A 24,686-nucleotide genomic window follows, 5' to 3' on the forward strand; every position below is an offset into this window, starting at 1 on the left:
TCCCCTCATTTCTCTCTTCTTTCTCTCTCTACGCCACCACCATCACCACACCATCACCATACCACAACCACTCCGACCACCATACCATGACCCACTCCGGCCACCATACCCTGACCCATTTCTAAACCTTAACAACAGAAACAAAACTAAATCAAATACCCCCTGCCTATATGCTAATTCTTGAAATTAACTTAGGGCTTTGATAATTTAGATGGTTATGAAGAATACCCAGAAACAATCTGAGACAACTCATCATCGTGATGCTCGATTTTTAAAGCCACGTCATCCATATCGAAAGCCACGACGACTTTAGATTTCCGGTGTTTGATTTTGTGATCTGGGTCGGTGTTAGATTTCTGGAGAAAGCCAAGGCGGCAGAGATACCGGCGGTGGCGGCGATGGAATGGAATGGAATCTGCACGATTTTTAGTGGGTTGGAGTGTTGTAGAGGATGATGGGCTAGACACGATTTTTCCGGCAAGGGTTTCAGATCTTGGCAAATTGAAGACGTCCGTGAAGGGGCAAATTGACCGGAAGATGGATCTGGGTTTGTGGGTTCTTCGGCGAGTTGGATCTGGGTTTGTGGGTTCTAAGCCGTTTGGTGTTGCAGGTTGGCCGGGATAAACGGTGGTCGGATCTAATGGTGGTCACAGAGATGGTGACACTTGTTGGTGGGGATAAGCGGTGGTGATGTTGGGTGTTGCAGCCTTGCAGGTAGTGGCGGTGGTGATGGTGGCCGGGAGAGTGGTGGAAGAATGAAAGAGTTTGGAGGTGGAATGGAGATGAAGATGGAGATGGGTTGGAGAGAGAGAGAGAGAGAGTTTATTTTATAAATATGAATTATTAATATATATTAAATTATTTTGAACTACTTCGTTGAAAAGACCAAAATGCCCTCACATGCGCCTCACGTGAGGGTATTTAACTGGGTTTTTCTAACCCAGTTAGCGTAAAGGACATAACGTGTTGGAAAAAAATGTTTAAAGGACAAAAAACTAAAAAAAGGACACGAACCATAATTTGGCTTTTTTTAAAGGACAAATTTTGTAATTATGTCTTTTTCTTTTGCTGTTATAAGTATTTGCTGGTATTATTTTGTTCTTGATTTTGATTCTTTTGTTGTAATTTTTAGGTTTTTTTCTTTGTTATTATAAATAATTGTTTATGTAAATTGGTATTGTGGTTGGTATTGTTTCTTACGTTCTCATTTTTTTATAAATTAGTATTATTTTCTACGTTCTCATGTTAAGTCTAAAATGCACATAAACCTTCCCTATATATATCGTGCCCTATGGATTATTATTCTTTTTCACATAAGAGTGCTTATTTTAGTTAAGTTTCTTTAGTGTTCTACAAAAGTTATTCACACTTTTTTGCAACAAAAGAAATTCAAGTTTATTCTTCCAATCTTATAATTTAATTCTTTATGAAAAGTTATTTCCCTTCTATTTTTAAATGGTTAAACTATGATTTTTCTTCATAAAAGACAGAGTATTTTGCATATTAATTAGTATTTAAGTTTCTTTAGTGTTCTTCAAAAGTTTTTCACACTTTTTAGGAACAAAAATAACTCAAGTTATAATATTGTTCAAATATATAATTCTTTTCTTTATATAAAAAGTTATTTTCCTTTTATTTTAAGTAAACTATAAAAGAAAAATATATTAACATAAAATTTACAACTTACATATAATTGTTTTATACTCCCATTTATATATTTTCTGTTTGTAAAATAGTAATTTTAAAGTTCTATCATGCCAAAAATAAATAAATAAACAAATTCATGTAATCGTATTTGTGTCAACCTACAAATATATATATTCATGTAGTGTTCGGGTTCATATGGTTAACACAATTTTCAAGTTCATACCATGCCAGGGTTAGTGCCTCATTGGACACGACAACCATGAACACGTCTTGTTTAACACCTTATATGATAACCTTGATTATATAATTAGCAATTCATCAAAATACTTAAAATTAAATAACGTGACATGATATGAAATTATGTATCGTTTCTTTGAGGCCTCAAACGTGGCCCTTTGTGTATATGTTACAAGTTACCACCCGAACCAATAAGTTGCAGTTCACCTATACCTTTCATAAATCGATGGTGGACCGGTGGACCCTGCTAGCTCCTTCTCTCTCTATATATAGATACATATACATATGGGAACTATATATATATATATAAGTCGGTGCATGGTTGCATATCTGAAAGTGGCGGGTGTGTTTTGAATAAAAATAATATTATGTATTAATTATTTTGTGAATTAATAAAGATGGGAAGACAGCCTTGTTGTGACAAACTAGGGGTGAAGAAAGGGCCGTGGACTGCGGAGGAAGATAATAAACTTATCAACTTTATACTAACCAACGGCCAGTGTTGTTGGCGTGCGGTCCCCAAGCTCGCTGGACTCACGCGTTGTGGGAAGAGTTGTCGCCTCCGTTGGACCAACTACCTTCGGCCCGACTTGAAGCGCGGTCTACTCAGTGAGTCTGAAGAGCAGCTCGTTATTGATCTCCATGCTCGTCTTGGCAATAGGTATTGAATCTTGTGTTTTATATTGGTTTACCAAACAGCTTAACCAATAACTGATATGTCACATATAAACTTTAATTTTGATTTTAATATCTTAAATTATTACTTAGTTATAATAATTTAATGTGATATTTGAGACTTAGAGCATTCTAACCTTTTCTTATATATATTTATGGGAGTTTTGTAAATTATATGTATGGTTATATATGTGATTGACTGGTCATTGTGAATAAATGAGAGAGGATGTTATACGAGAAAGTTAGATATAGTTTTCTATTATTTATATAGTATGATTTCTAATATTTTATCAAAATGGTTATGAGTGGAGGAGAGAGAAAAATAATAGTAAATGTATAAAATAGTATTATTTAATTGAAAATATAAATATAATGATTTTTAGTATAATCATATAAATATGATAGGGAATAGGCAAAGAATGATCTTACATCTTCTTTTATATGATTTTCACTCGATTTCGCTCATTAAGAATGCATTTTTCTCATTTCACGTATAATCATTCATGTGAGCGAAATCAATATAAATTTATGATAATCTTATATGTGCGTAAGGTTACTCTTTATATTATTAAGATCCAGCAATCTATTCTTTTTTAAATATATTAAAAATTCTAGAATTACATGTGACAAGGATGGTCTTAAGTTCTTAACCAAAAAAAAAAAAGAAAAGGCTGCCTTTTGCAAATATACAAATTTTACAAATAAAAGAAATAAAAAAATTATTGAAAGTAAGGCTAATGATGCACATAGATAATTGTATAAGCTTTACCTATGGCCGACATGTTTCATAGTAAAGCTACGAAGGAGATTTTTTAGTACCCGACTATTGAGAAGTCGTAATTCAGAAATTTTAAATATTTTATAAAAAGGGAAAACCTTTGATGGTCCTTTTATCTTTTCAATGATTTTCAAAGTATATTATATTTTATTTTTATTGCCAACAGGTCAAAAAGATAAATTAGTTGTACGACTGGGTTTAATATAGAACCGTGACAATGAAAAAGACTAATTGATTTACTACATATAATAAGGCTTTGGTTATTTATACATCCTTTGACTTATTCACACACTCTTTTAAAAGGGGTTTCATACGATCGTATAACCTCTATACGATCGTATGTAGGGTGTGTGAGTTTCGAGAGGGTGTGCAAATGTCATATCGTTATAATAATCGTTATTTTTCTTTGACATATTTATACACATAATATGAAAACTGGTGATTTAAAGTACTTTTTCTTTTTTTTATATAGAACTTTGAAAATCTTTCTTTTTAACATGCAAGTCCGAAGTGTTTTTCTTTTAACACATCTTCTGTTTTCTCATCACTTAATTTTGAACCTTTATTCCCCTGATTACCTGCATGACCTCTTGAATACCAACGATCCATCACAAGTTATGTTGACTAGTAGGGTATTGACATGATAACGATTTCTCATGGTTAGCAAACTGAAAAAGAAAAGGCACATAATGTTGTATATCATAAGAATTTATGCATTTATGCAAACATAGAGAACTAAACTTTTTTCGTCTTTTAGGTGGTCCAAAATCGCAGCAAGATTGCCTGGACGAACAGATAATGAGATAAAAAATCATTGGAACACGCATATAAAGAAAAAACTCATTAAGAGAGGAATTGATCCTGTAACTCATGAACCACTTCAAAAGGATCATCAAGACACTGAGACGACCTCTTCTCGTGAAGAACAATCCACACAATTTGAAAGAAACAACCATTCCCCGCCAGTGGAAACCCCAACCGCCACCGGAAGCTCGTCTTCACATGAAAATTGTTCAACTTTTAGTGGTGAACCTGAAATATCGTTCGAAAGCCTTTGCGAAGATGAGAAGTTACTAAGCTACCTCTTAGGTGGTGATGAGCCGCCACTAATTGATACAACAAGATGGGAGTTACCAAACAATGAGCAAGACTTCAATCATGATATTGTCGCCTTTGCATCATGGGATGATTGCGCTACACGACTATGGGATGGTCAAGATTTTGGACTTCATGATTTTTGGATTGATCGTTTCAACGAAGCTGAGATGGGTGTCTTCGACTTCCTCGAAACAAGCAACAAACAACAAAAAAGAAGTTATTATGATCCAAAATGATAAGATCATAAGATTATGTTGTTCTACGACCTCCTTGGCTCACATGTCCAATGAGTTTATAAAACAATACTTGTCCCAATGAAGAACCATATTGTTGGCATAGATTTTTCGCCGTGTTATTAGAGTTACCACAAGCCATGTTTTGATGGTAGAAGAGAACTCAAGTCTTAATGGAGATTTCTCACCATCTGTTAGGTAAGTTATCACTGCAAGCCAAAAGTTTAGTTACTTAGAGAAGGGTAAAACGGGAATAAGTGCGAAATATCAAGAACTTGAGTGTCTTTGTAAGTAAGGAAAGTTCATGTATATGTGTTTCTGTTGATAAACAATAGTACATTTTTATCATCACAATATTAGTTTGTCTCTTGACATATTTTTATATTCCTATATATATTTGGTTTTTATTGGACTCTATCGATGATTACTAACATATATATCTTATTTGTATTTTCCTGGATGATACTTATTTCAAAATAGTAGTGGACTGCTGACAAGTGACAAATATATGATTCTTCCACCTTGCCCGAGGCCAAGCCCACCTCACACTAAACGCAATATAATTATTTTCATAGAAAACTAAATTGCACATTTACATTTTACAGACTCATATTCAATCCTTGATATGTTGTTTGAGTGTCTAAAAATTAATAAAATGAGTGGTTATGTGTAGGGATGCAAACGTGTTGAGTTGCTTGTGCTCGGATCGACAAAAAGGACAAAAAAAAACTCGTTTAGTTATCGTGGGCTAGCTCGAGCCTTGTAAGAGAAGCTCATTTAGGCTCATCGAACCTTTATGAGCCTTGTGTATTTTTAAGTTTGACCTCTTTTGCACTTATATGCAGTGTTGTCAAAATTGGGCCGGGACGGGGATTAATTGAGATTAATAGCTAGGCGCCCCTAGGCTGATTAATTTTTAGCTAATCGGTCCATTAATCGTTAGTTGGACCTAGTCGTTCCAAACCAGACCAAATTGTCCTTTTTTATTTTTCTTAATCTTTATTTTATTTTTTTAAATTTCTTTTGGAAGGCAATAAAACCTTGGTTATAACCTGTTAATCAAGTTATTGTTTTTTTTTCACATTGATTTGTAATGTTTACATCAATTTGGTGATGTTTAATTATACTATGTGAATTTTGACAAACTTTTGAGTGTAATTTTTCAAAATTGTGTGTTTGTAATTTAAAAAATTAGATATAAAAACTTCAATATGATTAATCCCGATTAATCATTTGTCACTACCCAGCCTCAATTAATGCTTAGCGATTTCTGTAACATTGCTTATATGTATTAGTTTCACACTACATAGCCGAGCATAGGCTTGTTTAACGCCATAAGAGTTTTTCTCAAAAATTATAAAAATAATTAAAAACATATATAAATAAATAGTAAATGAACTTAAACAAACAACTTACGAATTAATCTCGAGCCTAGTCATTTACACCCCTGCTTATAATAGGTATGATAGAGAGGGCTAGAAAGACTAATGTAAGAGATTTTAGTAAAATAAAAGAAAAAAAACACCTCTAAATTTCTTTATTCACAAGTCACAACTTATATATACAGACGCAATCTTCTCTTTTTTCTCCTATTTACAGCTTATACAAACTCTAAATTTACAAACGTTCGACGATTTCTTGGCTAATCTCTGTACGTGTTCAGTGAGATCTTATCTAATCTGTATATATATGATTACCTTTGTCTTGTGATATATGCTTGCGAATCTAGGGTTAACCATAATGGGTCTTTGATTATTTAGGGCTTCCACATATATGTCTTCTTTTTTTCTCTTTGTTTAATTTAATGCTTGTTAAAGTTTGGTTTCCTCAATAGTTAGTAAATGTATTAATGCAAATTTTATTGTTTTTGCTTCATCTGGTTCCACTTGATAGTTGAAAGCTTTTAGTTCGTTTTTTCCGTCAATTTGACATGTTTCGTGCTTCGTTTTTGATACATAAATAGGTATGTTTGTTGCATGTAGCATCAAACTATGCTTTATGATTAGATTTTGAATAAGCAAGAAGATATTGTAGTACAAATGTGTGATTACTGACTATTGATATGCATTATCTAGTTTTGAGTTGTATGGAAGCCTAGAACAGTAAGACTAGTTTTTCCAGGGTGCATAGTGTTGGGATCGGGTTGCTCTGATTATCAGAGTAAACGATTTGTAGCGGAAAAGAACTAGTAATCAATTCAAATCATGGTTGCAAAAGTCGTTAGGCGGTCGACTGGGGAGTTGCGAGTACTCGGTCTAGGCGGAGAGTACTCGGGGAGTACATGGACGTGGTAAATTATAAAGAAACTAATTTTTGGGAGCTTATATATATGTCAAGTATCATAAATCTACTAATGTTTATAAAAAAAATTATCTACTAATATTTATAAAAAAAATTATGTGGATATCAATATAGATAAAAAAGATACGTCTTTAAGTACTAAAGATTCTAAATTTTGAAAATCGTTAATCAAAAAAATGACAGTCATTCTTTAATATTATAGAAATATGAATTATGTTAATTTTTTTAATGTCAAAATCGTCTCGAGTTGACTGACTAGATCCAATTGTGGCGGAGGTTGACCACTTTTGATCGATTCCGAGTAACTAGGCTGAGTTAAAGAAAGCCACCTCGGCACCATACCCAGTAGTGATTACTCGGTGAGTACTTGGCGCCTAGACGGGAGTTTTACAACCATGATTCAAATACAATAATGAAGAGCTAGTGGTGCTGATGACGCTTCATTTAAATTGCTTGTAAAATAGTTTTTGAGTTGTTAGTTTCATCTACAGATGGCAGTTTCGACCCATTAACTTACGCATGGGTTGATTCAGGGATGTTTTTATCTCAATTTACTCAAATTGGTAAATACAAAAAGTATTAGCGAAAAAGGAAACGAGTGAAGTATATTTGATGCATAAAACCTTCTAATTCATTTATTTGAAAATGGTTAGATTATTTTTAAAAATTTTAACTTTTGTAATCATACTTTGACTCTCTAATATGTACTTGCAAAAAGTTAAATGTTTTGACTTGTTACCCGACCCAACAACTTGCCCATTGGTACCACCTGTAGTATCACCTTCAGAACATGCTTATGTGTTGTTTCTGCAGCGACTTGCGGTTTACATCACGACTTTTGTCAATATCTTTATTACTTGTTCCAGTTTATGTTAGCAAGTCAAAAGCTTGCTGCATTTCGTGTGTTCTTGATAAGTCAAAAGCTGTATGATCTGCAATGGGTCTAATGTGTCTAAAATTCTGTAAATCATTTCAGGAAGCGGTCTCGAAAGCTATGGATGATGCATATACCATTCAAATCAGTAGCAACTTAGTCAAACAGCTAGCCGCTGATACCGTCATTGACAAAGTCAAGAAAAAAAGAAAACCAAAACCAAAAACACCAAAAACTCCCCAACAAAACCAAATTCATGAGGACTCCCAAACCTTAAAAGGCGGCCACCCTGCCAACGGATGGCCGCCAATGTACCTCCCAACACCACCACCTACATTGCCTGTTAATGCTGAGGTGGACGCCATCTGGTCGGTTCTTCAAGAAAGTGAAAGGGTCATGGAAAAAGTTGAAAAGAAAGAAAGTGAGATGGTGACTGAAGTAACACAAAAGGCGGAAGAGCTTCATGATAAAGAGTTTAAACTTCCACAACCAAAACGTATGCCTTGTTGGGATGATTTAAAAGCGTGCTTGGATTGCTATAGAGAAAATATTAAGGACACGTTAAAATGCAGTGCGCGGGTTAAGAACTTTGCTGATTGTGCTCGCACCATAAGGCAGCAGTTTGGTTCATCAAATAAATAAAATGTTATAACACACGGTTTTGCTGGTTTTAGTTAGATGATTTGGAATAACTCAAAGTTGCTATAGAGGAATAGTTGAATTGCTGGAACATAATATGAGTTGGATGCTATTGTTGGCTGATTAATCCATTTTTGTTGCTTTTTTCTTAAAGATATTAAGGGTTTTTTTTTTTGTTATCTTACAGTTATATGCTCATGGGATTGTAATAGTTGCTACATGACCTTAAACACCCAATTCAGATTGTTTATATGGCGGAGATGGTTGTATGGAGTACAGGTGTTTATGGTTCAGTTTTGATCGCTCGTGTTTAAAGTGTTAGTAACAGTCTTTAGTATCTTTAATAGCTTCAACCCAAAACCAAACCGTTACAAACAAAAATACATGAAACTACGACACATGTATGGGGAATTGGTAAATGCATACTTTACTACACAAATTATGACGCGGTCAAAAATCAATCATCACGACGATTGTTTAAACATAACTTTACTCGCTTCCTTTCCTAAAAACAACTCAAAAACAGTTTTGCAATGTGCAAAACATTGCTAGCTTTAATAATCAATGGACAAAATGATAAAGTAGATGTTTCATTGCTTTCGACATGCCATTTAAGTAATATGTAGCACATTATGATGATGTATCGTACGTTGATGCTTAACTTTGATGCATAGAGTTAGAGAACGAGTCACACGGACTTAAAGCCATTATATTTTTAAGTAATACGTATATTGTTACCTCGTAACAACAATCACCAAACTCTTGAAATCTGACTACATATCCACCCACAGCAATATTAAAGCAATCAGACTTAAAATAGTGATGATTAGTGATTTGTTCCGTTGTTAAAAGTTATACCTAAAAATTATTTAAGAAAATTGGAGATGCGGGGTATCGATCCCCGTACCTCTCGCATGCTAAGCGAGCGCTCTACCATCTGAGCTACATCCCCTTCGTGTTATTTAATCATAAACAAACTTATTCATACTTCTTTTGTTACATTTAATTAGTTTTAACTTATAAATAAATGAGATCAATTTGTTGCTGGAAAATATTAGAAAATTAACAGACTAAAACTGCTGATTTTAGTTGGTCGTTTATAGTGAACTTTACTATCATCAAATAAAACTCGACCATCTTTCGAGGACAAAAAATATGAGTAGGAGAAGATGGCGAAGATCTCCCGAGAGCACTAAAAAAAGCATAATTCATAGTTTTGTTTTTGAGTAATTTGCGTCAAACCTCTACTAAAACCAACATCATTAACCAGAATACGATCTCAGATCTCTGAAGGGGTAGGCGCCAGGTGGTTGCTAGTATGCTCTGATTTAATGTTTAAAGCGAGAACATGCATTTTGCTTAGGTTAAAAAATGGGAGACTTTAAGCTTAACTAATTAAAGTGAAACAAAACTTTAGAATAAAATTACTACAACCAATTACAAGGGATTTAAGCAAATCAATAGGAATCAAAGCAACATCATATTTAATATTCAAGTTTGATATCATGGGCTATTCTTTGTCATACCATATGTTCACGATAGAGTCTCTTAGTTAGATTCACATGTTTATTCGTTCAAAAATACAAAGAGAGATCGAGATTTATTCTTGTAAACTGCAAATAAGAATCATTGATTCTTAAGATTACATTTAGATCAATGAATCTTACACTTGCTAATAAAGATTGGGGTCTCCACAAATTATTCTCAAAAGCCAAAATTTGTACGTGTAATTGAGAACAGTGAATTTCAATTCATTATCATTGAAATCAATGATTCTCACATGTTTAAATTGGTTTGTAAGGTATGCACATTGTGTATTTATTGTGAAAATAGTTGGGTAATTATGTCACCTTTAACCATTGCATGATTTGATTTACAATCCTCAAATTATCTTTATAGTGAATTTGTGTGTGGGCTATCTATGCATGATTTGATTATACAAACTGCTTTGAATTGTTTGAAAGGTTATGGTTATGCAAGGGAATTTGGGTCCACATTAGGGTTGTTCACGAACCGAGCCGAGCCGAACCGACTCTGCCTTGCTCATACTTGGTTTGGTTTAAAAGCGAGCCAAACCGAGCGGATTGAATTTAAAGAAATGAGCGACATTCTTATGCTTGAACTTGGTTTGGTTTGAAACCGAGCGGCTTGGTTTTGCTTGATTTCGTACAAAGTTTTCAATTTTAAACTTCTAAAGCTCCAAAACATCATTAATTCAAGACTTACAACTCTAAAATACCTAAACTTCCGACTCTAAAATGTCTAAGTTAAAAAGAAAGCACGTATAGAGTGGCTAAAGTTTTGATAAGTTGAAAGAATTATTTTCAAAGAAATATTTGAAAGGTAACCAACTGAAAGATATTAAAATATCTAGCGAATCAAATTATCGCGCCATCAACCAATAAGCAGTTGTGCTTGTGCAAGTGCATTAATGGCGGAGGTACGCAGATCCACCATCTTCTTCACCGAGCAACACCTCTCTTATGCCGATATCATTCCTCCTCTTGAAGTAATATTCATTCTTCTTCCAATCCAATTAGTTCTACTTAATTATTCAATAATATCTGGAATCGTGTGATCAGGTTCGAGCTAGAATCGAAGTAGCGGTCCTTAATTTCCTCAAGGCTTTGAGTTCTCCAACTCCTGCCATCTCAATCCTTCCTATGGTTCGATTTCCTCACATTTTGAACCTAATTATTAATAATTAACGCTGATTTGTTCATTACTTTCTCTAAATTAGTACGATCTGTTATATTAAGCTCCGGTAGATTTCTTTTACGAATCAGCTTCAATGTAAGTGAATTTAGCCTTCAATCGTGTATAGTTCGATTAAAATGTTACAACTTACAAGTGAAATTAGTTTGAGGTCGATGCTCTTGTTATCATGAGGTTTATGTGTATGATGTTATGTTAGGATCTGCACACACGAAGCCGAAATATTAATACGATAGCAATAAATGAACACGATGATTTATATTATGTTCGATTTGTATAATCGTGTGTTTGCGGATCCTAACATCTGAGTAGCAATGAAACCATTTGTAGATTGTGGTTTTGATTAAAATGTTACAAGTGAAATTAGTATGAGATCGATGCTCTTATTATCATGAGGTTTATGTGTATGATGTTAGGATCTGCACACACACGAACTGTACACATATACGAAAGCAATAAATGAACACGAGGATTTAACGTGGTTCGGTCTAAACTGACTTGCATCCTTGGGTTCGTTTACTGCATTCGTATTTGTGTTTGGTTCGTGTGTGTGTGCAGATCCTAACATATGAGTGGCAATGAAACTGTTTGTAGATTGTGGATTTGATTTCTACTACTATTTAGACAAAATTTATATGATTTAGGATTACTTTTATGATACAAGTTAGCAGTGTTTGTTGAGGAAACTAGTGTGGTTTATTGTTTGCTGCTGTGAATGAAACAGATCAACCGTAAGGCGAGTAATCGCAGAGTGAATCACGGACTGTTAACTGAAGATTCATGGATTTTTCTGTCGCGTTCATTCTGCACAAGATCTTTGTTGAGAGAGAACACTACTAAATCCTTCATAAGAGGTATTATTTATAGTCTCCGTCACACACAATATCACTCGAAAAAGTTGCTTATTATCTGTTTTTATGTAAATTAGTGTGGAAGATGATGGAGATGTGTTATGAGATTTTAAACCAGGAAAAGAGAGTAAGACAAAGAGAATTGTTTTACAAGTTGCTTTGTGTGTCACCAGATTATTTCCCTACTCAACTACAAGTCAACCAAACAATCCAAGGTCAAACCTTCTTTCTATGTCAAATAGCATTATCATCTCTGCATAAAATTAGTAAAGTAATATGCTTGTTTTTCTGATCCACTGATTAGACATTGTAGCATTGCTTAGATGCAGCCGATTTAGTCTTGGAATCATGGCATCTAGTAGAGGAGCCGTTGCAGGCCGTTTATTGTTACAGGTATAATATTATACGGTTAAAGTAAGAATTTAATTGTTAAAATGAACAAATTCTGATAATTAGGAGCCTGGCCAAGAGGTTGTTGACTGCACCACATGTGGATCTTCTGGATATGCTATTTCTGGTGACTTGAACTTGTTAGAAAAACTGGTCATGAAGACAGATGCTCATTATATCTTTGTTATTGAAAAGGTATGTGCTTGCTTGAATTTGATTTTTTTATTGTAGGAGTATTAATTACTGACTATGTTTATGTTTAGCATGCGATATTTCAGCGGTTAGCTGAGGATCGCGTGTTCAATAAAATTCCATGTATTCTTATCACTGCAAAAGGATATCCTGATCTTGCTACAAGGTAAATATTACTTCCAAGAGTTTAACTAGTAAAATAATAGTTTTTCTAACTCGATTTCTTGATTAATCTCACATAGATTTCTTCTTCACCGTATGAGTCGAGCATTTCCTGAAATTAAAATCTTAGGGCTGGTTGACTGGTAAAGTGTACAAATTTTTCTTTAACTTTTGGGAGTTTAGAAACATAACCACTTATTAGATGCCCACCTGTTTTTGTTTGTTGTATGCTATTCAGGAATCCTGCTGGATTGGCTATTCTATGCACCTTCAAATATGGAAGCATTGGAATGGGATTAGAAGCATACAAATATGGTAATATTATACTTAATCCTTGTTTTCTGTTAAACATTGAGTCACATTTAAACTTTTGTTAACTTAATACGTCACCCATGATAAATGTGAATTTAAGCAAATTGTTGAATGATGCAAATCAGTGCCATCTTTTTCTTAGATCAGCTTGCAATGTCAAGTGGTTGGGATTAAGGAAAGATGATTTGGATGAAATACCAGAAGAATCTTTTATTCCACTGAAGCCAAAAGATATGCAAATTGCCAAAAGCTTAATTTCTTCTGAAATATTGCAGGTAGGCTTCTAAAACTCATTATAGCATTGCATTACCATTAAATTTTTATAAATAAATAAATAAAAGATGAAGTGTTAAGTATAAACTCATTTTTGATAGGATAACTATAAAGAAGAGTTAGCAATAATGGTTCAGAGTGGCAAGAAAGCAGAACTTGAAGCTCTATATTTCTATGGATATGATTTTTTAGGGAAATATTTAGCAAATAAAATTGTGCAGGTCAATTATATTTAGTATCAACTACTAGCTGCTCTTCAAGTACCTCAACTAGTGTACTGGAGGGTACTTTTGTACATTATTAGTGATAACTACTTCCAGAAAACCAAATGTCTGCTAGCAACTCATAATATTCTATAATCATAAATTTTACAGCATTTCCTTATTAGTAATAACTACTTTTGATACAAAATTTGTCAAATTATAAAACAAAACATCCAATTTAATTTTTACATGTGTAAGACAACAATTAGAAGATATTAAATACGCAAACTACTTGTTTCATCTTGTTAAAAGAGTGATAAAAAATAGAAAAATCGTATAAAGATGCGGGATATCGATCACCCGTACCTCTCGCATGCAAAGCGAGAGCTCTACCATCTGAGCTGCATCCCCTTTGTGACGATTTATATAATATTTACTTCTATTCATGATTGCACGTTTTTTTTATTTTGTTCTTTAGGTTACAGAAAATGGTACCAGTTTGTTGCTGGGGAAACAAATAATATAAGCAAAATAATAAACGAAAATTACTGATTTTGTGGGTTGTTTGACCACCATATAAAAATTTGACCATCTTCCTAAAACGAAAACTTAGCATAGGAGAAGAAAAAAACCGATTTCCCAAGAGCACGAACAAAAAATTCAACGGAAACATAACTTCTAATGTTGCGTTATAATTTCATCGTTCTATTATCGAGTCATTCAAATCAGCATCTTTAACTCGAATACAATCTCAAAGGGAGTCTTATGATTTACTGATTTAGTGCTCAAAAGTTTGAAAATACATGTAACTTAACAAAACTACTACCGTTAGTAAAACATATTAAGTTAACGAAAACACAATCCTATCCGTTTAAAGTTTGATATATGTGTCATTACAGATGCAAATATAAGATGAGATGGAGAAGTTGGATTCTAGTAAATTGCTAATAAGAACAAATTATGATTCTAGATGACTTCAGATCAATGGATCTTACACTTACTAATAAAGATCGTGGTTTTCACAAGTCATTCTCAATAGCCACATGTTGCATTGTCACTGAAGATTGTGGCATTCACTAGATTATTATTGCGAGCAATAACTATCAAATGTTTCAAGTGGTTTGCAGGGCGTATGCATTGAGTGCCTGTTGTGCATATCGTTTGGGTATCATGTTTGAAGAAACTTTCAAAGTAATCAGGACAAAAAGAAAAATGGAACCTATTGCTATTTCAAACTGTAAATTTTAGAAGAGAAGTCAACACCAGCATGGCCTTTAAATACAACCCTCATGAAAATATGTTAAAAACCTCAAAAAAATAATAATCTGTCGCTTTTATCATAATATCAAATACATATAACAATTATAATCTGCAGTGGAGCAGACTTTACCCTCGACGTGCAGCAAAAATGCATCCTCATTCTGATGACAGGCTGACTTTCTTTCCGTCTACAGTAAATGTTTCACTGCCTTCAAGCTGCAGTCACAAAATCAAACTGAACCTTATTATAATCAGCATTTGAAGTAATATAACATAAGTATTAAAATAAGCAGGAACAATTAGAATTTTAAAAGAGATGGGATAAATGCATATGGCCTTACCTTCTTTTTCAAAAATGCAAGAGCATCCTTTTTTGAAGAAAAGTCGGAAAGAACAGAACACTGTTCATCCACAAGAACTTTGAGTTGTTTAAATTTCAGCGTCTTCTCAGGCACCTACCATCATAATTTAATAATCAGCATGAAAATGGACACCAAACAAACCATGTTAAACTAATTTTCTTAAAAGATATTTCATACTTGGCCAAGAAGCTTTTTGCACAACTTCTTAAGCTTTGGTTTCGACTCATTCTTTTTCAATTCTTGTACGTCATCAACCTTCCGTTTTGGTGAAAGGTCGCAATCTTCAGGTTCGGATTCATCACCCTCATCATCACTAAAGGATGTTCTTTTCCCTTTAAACCGCACACCCGCCACTTTCCTTGGTTGGTCCTTGATCCCGAGTCCCTGTTTCCCAGAAGTTGCCTTGTCCTGTAGGAAACATCATTATCAGAATACTATGAGTTCCACCAAACAAATATGTGAAGAAAAGGGGAAACACATATAAAGAGACGGTAATATATGAGGAATATACTTGCACAAGTTTGTAAAGATTCTCTTGATCCTCCTCATGAAACATGGTCCTCTTATTATTACAATTTTCTGCATCTTTGGTTGTGCTAGATTTTCTTTTCCTTGACTGAGCACCAAGGAAACCTCCAGAAACAAATCCAAATTTATAACCCCACCAATCCGGGGACGGCCCATATTTAACTGTTAAACATTGTTGAGGCGTTTTAGTACCCAAAACAAAATATAAAACGAAAACAACACACTTTATGGCAAATTTTTATTTCCATGTCTCTTTGCCCATTAGTAATTTAATAAAAGTATACAAGTAGTGATGATAACTAGGGGCGTAAATGAGTAGAGCAGCTCGTGAGCTACTTAAGATTGACTCACTAAACGCTCAAATCAAGCCAAGCTTAAACGAGCGTGAGTAGACTCATGAATCACAAGCCTACCATTTAAAAAATAAAATATGTTTATTTATTAATAAATATACAATTAAATGAATAAATATTATGGTACATATAAGTATGATAGGTATAACTAAAAAATAATCGTAATACATACAAAATAAAGTTATAAATCTGTTCAAAAATAACAATATATGTACGCATGTAGAATAATTAAATAGAGACACATTAATAATTAGAGAGACATTCTTTTGAAACCAATTTTATATTGAAAACTACAAGAACCACGTAAAGCACTTGTAAGTTGTACCTAGTACATTAATGATAAACAAGATAGTGGAGTAGGCGGTTACGTAACTCATAGTTGTCAATAGTGAATTGCAGTCAATAGTGACAACCTACCTATATGCTACCTAGCGATAACGATGAAATAGCGCCCGCTATTTCAGGTTTAGCAATAAGGTAGTAAAATTAAAAAATAATAATAATAATTGGGGTTTTTTTATGGTTGAATTGGTGGATGCTAAAGCTATTTGGTCATTAGAAAGGCCATAAAAATGGGTTTTTAAAATATTTGATATTAAAAAAAAAAGAAAAAACCCTAAATATCGCTATTTCAGGTTTAGCAATAAGGTAGTAAAATTAAAAAATAATAATAATAATTGGGGTTTTTTTATGGTTGAATTGGTGGATGCCCGCTATTTCAGGTTTAGCAATAAGGTAGTAAAATTAAAAAATAATAATAATAATTGGGGTTTTTTTATGGTTGAATTGGTGGATGCTAAAGCTATTTGGTCATTAGAAAGGCCATAAAAATGGGTTTTTAAAATATTTGATATTAAAAAAAAAAGAAAAAACCCTAAATATCGCTATTCTCACGCTATATGATTGCTAACCCATGTATAGCGCTGAATCAACATACCGCAACATTGTGCACAACAGTGGGCTCTGAATCAACGTATCGCAACATTGCGCACAATAGAGCTGTGTTCACTATTGACAACTGTGATGTAACTGCCTTTCGTATAACACTTAACGCAAAAAGTACAATTGCATTGTGCTGTTATCGCAGTTCTCAACATTTTTTAATTCTCAACATAATTGATAAATAGCAAATGATCCCAGTATTGAAAAACTGTTCACAAGTCAAACTCAAGCTCTCTTAAGTAAAACAAGTCAAGCTCGAGTTAGCTAAACTTGTACACACCCCTAGTAGCATCACAGATTTTGGTGCAAAATATTCTATTCGTCAGGTATTTTAGATAGTTTGGAAAGCAGTATTAACAAAAGAACATGTATAACTTACCCTTCACATTAACGGTGATGCTTTCAGATGCTTCCACCGTTTCCAGATCTCCATCTTGATAAGAGAATGGGTCAGACTCGGGTTCTGAATTATCCTCAACCTTTTTGACCTGCAAAAAAATCAACACACAAAAGTAGAATCAGCAAATTAACTCATATACCAAAATTAAAAATAACAATAATACTAAAAGACATTGCAAAAAAAACATACGAGAATTCCTTCAAGATCCTTAGCAGAATAAGCACGAACGCTCTTCCCCTTCTCTCTTCTCTTGTATCTAGTAACATTAAAAAACTATATAAACTAAAAATACAAATTATATATTTTTAATATTTAAATATGTAACTATTGCATAGGGGTGCAAATGAGCCGAGCTACTCGAGATCGGCTCATTAAAAAGCTCGATCGAGCCGAGCTTAATCGAGCCCGAGCTTAAAAATAAGCTCGATTAATAAACGAGCCGGCTCACGAGCCTAAACGAGCCTGCCATTTTTATAATTTTTTAAAATATATATTTAATAATTATTAATTAATATATAAATAATAATTATTAATTAATATATAATGTTAGGAAAAAGTAAATAAAAATAACTAAATAATATAATATTATTTTATACATATAGTTATAATAGAAAAAAATTATATAAAAATAATTATAATTATATAAAAATAGTTGATACATAGTAAACAAGCCGAGCTCGAGCTTGAAGATCTACTCACGAGCCGAGCTCGAGCTTTGAAAATAGAGCTCGAAACAAACCGAGCTCGAGCTCTGTGTAAGCTAAACGAGCCGAGCTCGAGCCTAGTTGAGCTCGGGCTCGGCTTGGCTCGTTTGCACCCCTACAGTATTGCATACCTCCCTTGGGGTCGGGTCGCCTTGACGGTCACTTTAACATCCGTTTTTGGTGACACCGCCTTTACTTCGTTGTCATCATCATCATCAGTATCATCTTGTTCAATAACTGTTGCTTGCTGTAAACATTTAGAATATAACTGATAACCATAAAACATAGATATTCAAAAACAGTAGTGAAAGAACTTGAACTCACCACTTTCAGTTTTTTAAGGATACCATCAAACTGTGTTGTGTCAAATGCCCACGCATTCGGCTTGTCCAAACCAATACCTGCATTGTAATTAAAGATAAAAAAACTTGTTATTACTAATCACACTTTATGGTGGGGGATTAAATGATTAATTCAGTAATAATATTCTTAGCCTAAAACTTTAAAAATTAATTATAAGAATAAAAAGATAGAGATTAATAATAATAATAATAATAATAATAATACCAGCAGTGTCTTGTTTGTTGGTAACCCTAACATGGCCTTTGATCCCCTGCTTCTCCTTCCCAAGTCCTTCACCTTCTTCCCATCCCTACACAATTCAAATTCAATCAATCAATTAAACATGTTTTGTGTAAATAATTATGTAATTTGGAGATCGAGTGAAACTGATATAAACAAACCATTTGTTTCATGAGCCGGAAAGCAGCGGACTTTCTGGCAACGCCGACGTAGCAGAGAGGAGCTTCCGAAGCTGCCATGGTTGCTCCGCCGTCAACTGGTGCTGCTCGAGGAGTACGACGGCGGCGGCAAACAGAAAGGGTTTTAGATGTGGGTTTCTTTCTGTTTAAAAATACGTGAGAGAAAATGGGTGCTTGATACGGCGTCGTTTTCAAGATGGACAAGGTTTTGCTCTTCTATGTTTCGGGGCACACCTTAGACCGTAAATCAAGGTCCGGTTTTGACGGTTTTTAGGTCAAACGGTAAATCAAACCATTTGTAACGGTTTTTGATAATCGAAAACTAAAACCGAATCGTTACTAACGGTTTGGTTTCACGGTTTTGATTAGTTATGTCTCTATAAAAACATGTTGTTTAAAATAATCGGCTATTACAAACGAAAAAATATTTGTAAACCAAAATTGATAGTTTTAATTAGACATTAATCTTGATATTTCATCACCATCAGTTAAACTTGTAGATGCCAATCTAAATAAAGATTACCAAGCTCATGTAAAATAATAGTACAAGTTGATGAAACTTAGAAGCAATTGATTTAAAACTTTTAAGAAGACAGTTTGAAATTGAAATAAGACGCAGTGCTAGATGAGATTAAAATAAAAAACATTTACACTTTAATTAAAGACAACCCACCTAGATTGTCAGCTGCAGTTCCTACAAACGATACTCCCAAATTACTGAACTTAGCACACGCTATAAAATCTTGATACTTAAATACATATACATGTAATGAGTATTTATATATAAAGAAGGTAAATTATATCATGAAATCCACGGTCCTGTCCGGTTTATAAGGCCGGTTTTCGGTATAAACCGGAAACCAAACCGTTCGTTACGGTTTGAGAATTCTAAAACCAACCGACAGAAACTTAAACCACGAAAACCGATGATCGGTTCAACGGTTTCACGGTTTGAAACCGAACTGTGAACACCCCTACCTTAGACTATGTGGCGTGGATGTCGATTTACCGAAGATAGGCTAAGGTAGCGATTGACCACAGCCGCAAAATCCCCCCCCCCCCCTATTGGTCTCACTCATCGTCAAGGAAATTGGGGGTTTCCACCTATTATTTTGCCGTCCAAATTAAACTTTTTAAAACAAAAGTCCATTTTTTAACTTCAAAAACTATTATATTTTATTTGAATGATGGAGTGGAAGAGAGTGGATTGGAGTAAGGTATGATATGACGCTGACGTGGTACAATGGAGAGGGTGTGGAATCGATGGCCACACCCCATAATCTTACATGTATGCTCGTTCATATAACAATTTTATTAAAAGTAATAGAATTGAGGACCAGTATTATATAAATGTCATTATTATTGGGTTTGTGAACTAGTGGCACAGATAAAGTCTTTTAAACACCGAAAAATTATTAGGTTCAAGTCCTAGGAAGCACAAGAAATTTACCCTAGAAAAACGTAAATGTCAACGACAATTAAGGTGCTATGGTTTGAAAAAATTGATTGATTCAGGCAAAAGTAATTGAACATGTGTTAGCCTGACTACATAAACCTTAAAATGTATCAGTTCTATTTTATTGAATTAATCAACGACTTCACATAGCTCTTATAAAATTTGCTAACTAAAACACTTCAAAATGACTTCGCACCAGCTATGGTCATTGTTTGTTTTCACCACTTATTTGTTGTCATCAACACAATCACCATCACCGCTATCACCCCCTCCTCCATCATGACAAAACTAGCAACACTAGTGTCATTGTCGTTATTGCGGTCACTACCACAATTAGCCCGTCACCTCGTTGTCCTCGTCGCCAACACCACCACTTGTATCACCCACAATGCCACCAATATCATCTAGCAATTCCATCGTCATCACCTCCATTGTCGGCATTACTAGTCATCATAACAATTGCAGTAGGTGATCAAAACTTTTTCAAAATTATTCATTTTGCCCTAATGGTCTATTTTGACTCAAACTTGTTTTTGACCCGCACCACTTTTAACTTATTATTCAACCCTCCGTTTAACTAGGTTTAGTAAATTCATGTAGGATATCTTTAAGTGACTAGTTTAATTAATTGGAATAAGAAAAGGAAAAAAAAAATGGTTACTTGCTTATAAGGTGGTATAAAAGTAGATGTCTTTAACTTGTGAGCATAAGTGTTTTTTTAATTGATAACGGAAAAGATATTTAAGAAAAAACAGGAAAAAAAAACCACCAATATAAGGCATTTTGAGGTGATCGGTGAATCGGTGATGAATATTTTGGGCTTAAGGGAGGAATGGTGAGCCGTGGGCCGTGGAATGGTGTACGACTACGTTGGTCTGGGCTCTATCCTTGAGTACCCCAATTTATACATGTTGCATTTAGAAGGGAAAAAAACATGAAAAAACAAGAAAAAAAGAAATGAGTTTCAAATTCGATCAACTACTTCAGTTGCTTTCGGTTGTACCCGTTCCATCGACAGCTTATTATTATTATTATTATTATTATTATTGTACCCGTTCCAATTATTATTATTATTATTATATTCCACGTACGGGCTTAAGCACTATTGGACTCTCCCACATGATGACAATTAGACTATTCTAATAACAATAATTCATATGATCAACAAAACTGATTTGCAGGGCCGTCTCTTGGGTAAACTAAATAAGACAATGGCTTTAGGCCTTCATTTTTATAGGACCTTCATTTTAGAATGAGCTATGTATTATGAGATTTTAAAGTAGAGTTCTTTTAGAATTAGTAACTCATTGATGTACGACAAGGTATAGAGGATTGCTTCATGTCAATTATCACTGCATATAATCAAAATTTTATAATTCTTGTATACTCTCTAGCCTTATACGCATAAAGAAAAAAAAAGAAAAATGCCTCAAAATTTTAATTAGTTTTAAGTCTCCGATAACGTTGAGCCGGCCCAGCTGATTTGTTTGGACTTTGACTCATTTAATTCACAAGAATCAATGTGCCGTGTGGCGTGCATTTTTTTATCCTATTCTCGTGTACCATATTTAATAATGAACTCTGCTAAAATCATAATTAACAAAACATAGATGTAGGTGTTTCCTATAAAATTTATGGCACACCCACACTGCCACACATGCCTTCGAGGCTGGTCTTTAGGAGACTCAAAAAATTTTCCATTTCAATTGCGTTTCATTTGTGGGTTAGGGTGGACGTTGATAATAGTAGATTAGTAGGGGTGCTAGACGAGCCGAGCCCGAGCTCGACTACGCTCGAACTCGGCTCGTTTAGCTTACAGAGAGCTCGAGCTTGAGCTCGGCTCGTTTCGAGCTATATTTTCAAAGCTCGATCTCGGTTAGTGAGTAGATTTTCAAGCTCGAGCTCGGCTCGGGCTCGGCTCGATTACTATTTATCAACTATATTTTATATAATTATAATTATTTTTATATATTTTTTTCTATGTATAAAATAATATATATTATTTAGTTATATTTATTTATTTATTTATTCATAAGATTATATATATTAATTTATAATTATTAAATATATATTTTAACAAATTATATAAATGGCAGGCTCGTTTAGGCTCGCGAGCCGGCTCGAGCTCGATGAGTGAAGCTCGGGCTCGGGCTCGTTTATTAAACGAGCTTATTTTTAGGCTCGAACTCGGGCTCGGGCTTTTTAATACGAGCCGATCTCGAGTAGCTCGGCTCATTTGCACCCCTAGATAATAGTAGCAAATATACAAACTAAAGGAATACAAATTTAAGTTAGCATTTGAAATCACTTGGTTCTCAATTAGGACTTCGAGTTTACAATAAATGAGTCTATGAACTAGCCTTGAGACATCTCGTGCTATATTTGGTTTTTGCTAGTCCGATGTCACCAGCCTGAGCTATTTTTGAAAAGTCATCTATCATAGTTTATATGTCTTCTTGATCACCACCAATCTTTTCGTATTAAGTGCGTACTATACATAGTATAACTTGTTGATGATATAAATTTACAAAATAGCTACAATAAGTTGTTTAATTTTCACAACTTCTACTGCACATTAAGCATTAAAAATGATATATGCCATAACACAGGACATCCTAGCTATCTTCAAAATGAGTAAAATTCATGATGCCAAGATCCACTTCTATTAACTTGAGTGTTGGATTAGAAATAGGATAGTAAATATGCTTTTAATTGGACAGAGTTGATAAAAATCTCCTTGTCATAAAATTGTACCTTTTATTTTTCTCATTTTTCCTAGCTCTCAAAAATAAATAAAATTAATAAAAAAAAATTGGTGTTGTATCAAACACAAAGAACCATATTTTTTTTAACGAATAACAACAATGCAAGTTCTCAAACTTTTGGAAAGATGTATCACAACGGTCGATTTCTAATATGTTGTGGAATGTAGAATAAAATGTAAATTGGTTTTATGTTGTCACAGTTGACATTGACTAAGGCCTAGAATCTTTACAATGTCTAGAGTACACTCTTGCCGTGAGAGATGAAGAACGTCATCAAAGAACGTGATGGTATTGTTTAAAATGTCTAGGAGATACAGTTGCTATGGGAGATGAAGAGCATCATCAAAGAACGTGGTCCGAATCCATAAGGGCGGGCTCAAAATAATAAAATTCTTAAGCATTAACTGAGAGTCCAATAGCTCGAATTGTGCTAATGATAAGTGTATATGTCATTAACAAAAATAAGAACATAACACGTCATGGATTCGTCATCCATGAGTAGAGAAACAAAAACTATAAACAACAAAGATAATACACTCATAGAAAACAAATGCATGTAAAACAAAAGATATTTAAGAAAACCAAGCATGCTGTGCTTGCTTGAGGGGTAAAAAGCCTTTTGGAGAAAACAAATTGGGTTTGATTGAGTGGAGTTAACCAGGGGTGTAAATGAGTCAAATGGCTTATAAACTCAAGGTTATCCTAGTTAAATTTCACTCAAGCCTGGCTTAAATGAGCTTGAGTCTAAGCTCAAACTTTACTAGAGTTTTTCAATAGTAGCTATAAATATAAATAAATAAAATAACTAAATAGTATATTAAATTTTCATAAAAAAAATAATATTATTAGTATAAACATATATGCTCCCCTCCATCTATATATATCCTATCCCAGCCCATGAAGCTCTAAAGCTAAATCATTATCTCATAAACTACATACCTCCATCACTCTCTAACTACGCTTAGAAATGGAAGTTGCCTTAAACGACACCCGCAGCTTGTTATCCAAGATTGCAACTAACGACGGCCATGGTGAAAACTCACCCTAGTTTGATGGCTGGAAGGCCTACAACACTGACCCTTACCACCCTCAAACCAACCCCACCGGGGTTATCCAAATGGCTTTGGCCGAGAACCAAGTTTATTTTGATTTGATTCAAAATGAATGGAGAACTCTAAAATATAAAGAATAAAACTCAATTCGAAAAGGGCAAAATTCATAATTTTACAGGACAAAAATTGTAATTTTTCCATTCCTGACTTCTCAAAATCAGTTTTTTTACACTAATTGAAAAGTTAAAACCTAAAGTCCTTTTCACTTATCCAAACACTTTTTTCTATTTTCTCCTTTATATAAAAGTTAAAAAGTTAAAAGAAGGGGAAAATAAGCAATCCCAAACACCCCTTAAAAAACGCATGATAAAAACCGCGTCCACAATAAGAAAAAGCTGATTATATGGACAAACACCGAAAAACATCCCCTAAAAATGGCTTATTGTGAATGGTCTAACATATTAAAAAAAAACAGCCTATTTTGTTTGAGTTGTAGCATCAGGTAGGTGTGTAGATGCACAAT

The 24,686-nt window shown here is 33.9% G+C and overlaps 3 protein-coding genes, 1 non-coding gene and 1 pseudogene across 4 annotated transcripts; 3 read left to right on the plus strand and 2 right to left on the minus strand.

Moving 5' to 3' along the window:
- The first annotated feature begins 2,282 nt into the window (after window positions 1–2,282).
- On the plus strand, window positions 2,283–4,671 carry LOC143617372 (MYB-like transcription factor ODO1 pseudogene; annotated as a pseudogene).
- Window positions 4,672–4,816: 145 nt separating this feature from the next.
- Window positions 4,817–8,485, plus strand: LOC143617373 (uncharacterized). The gene is made up of 3 exons (XM_077089954.1): window positions 4,817–4,866; window positions 7,783–7,894; window positions 7,946–8,485. Exons 1-3 carry the CDS (start codon window positions 4,817–4,819, stop codon window positions 8,483–8,485), a joined length of 702 nt encoding a protein of 233 aa, XP_076946069.1.
- Window positions 8,486–9,361: 876 nt separating this feature from the next.
- Window positions 9,362–9,434, minus strand: TRNAA-AGC (transfer RNA alanine (anticodon AGC)). The gene has a single exon. It is a non-coding gene; the product is annotated as a tRNA-Ala (tRNA).
- Window positions 9,435–10,913: 1,479 nt separating this feature from the next.
- Window positions 10,914–13,655, plus strand: LOC143617378 (meiotic recombination protein SPO11-2-like). Its single transcript, XM_077089958.1, has 11 exons — window positions 10,914–10,991; window positions 11,065–11,148; window positions 11,922–12,051; window positions 12,126–12,263; window positions 12,353–12,441; window positions 12,505–12,633; window positions 12,702–12,796; window positions 12,873–12,935; window positions 13,031–13,107; window positions 13,252–13,379; window positions 13,479–13,655. Exons 1-11 carry the CDS (start codon window positions 10,914–10,916, stop codon window positions 13,611–13,613), a joined length of 1,146 nt encoding a protein of 381 aa, XP_076946073.1. The 3' UTR covers window positions 13,614–13,655.
- Window positions 13,656–14,956: 1,301 nt separating this feature from the next.
- LOC143617375 (G-patch domain-containing protein 1-like) lies at window positions 14,957–18,950 on the minus strand. Its single transcript, XM_077089956.1, has 10 exons — window positions 18,873–18,950; window positions 18,697–18,781; window positions 18,454–18,530; window positions 18,261–18,376; window positions 17,615–17,681; window positions 17,405–17,513; window positions 15,714–15,892; window positions 15,380–15,610; window positions 15,182–15,295; window positions 14,957–15,056 (listed from the first exon to the last, which is right to left on the minus strand). Exons 1-10 carry the CDS (start codon window positions 18,948–18,950, stop codon window positions 14,997–14,999), a joined length of 1,116 nt encoding a protein of 371 aa, XP_076946071.1. The 3' UTR covers window positions 14,957–14,996.
- Between the last annotated feature and the right edge of the window lie 5,736 nt (window positions 18,951–24,686).

The sequence above is a fragment of the Bidens hawaiensis genome, unplaced genomic scaffold (assembly GCF_021521415.1).
Source record: "Bidens hawaiensis isolate Kalapana, Puna unplaced genomic scaffold, B.hawaiensis_p1.1 tig00054130_1, whole genome shotgun sequence".
NCBI classification, from domain to species: Eukaryota; Viridiplantae; Streptophyta; class Magnoliopsida; order Asterales; family Asteraceae; genus Bidens; species Bidens hawaiensis.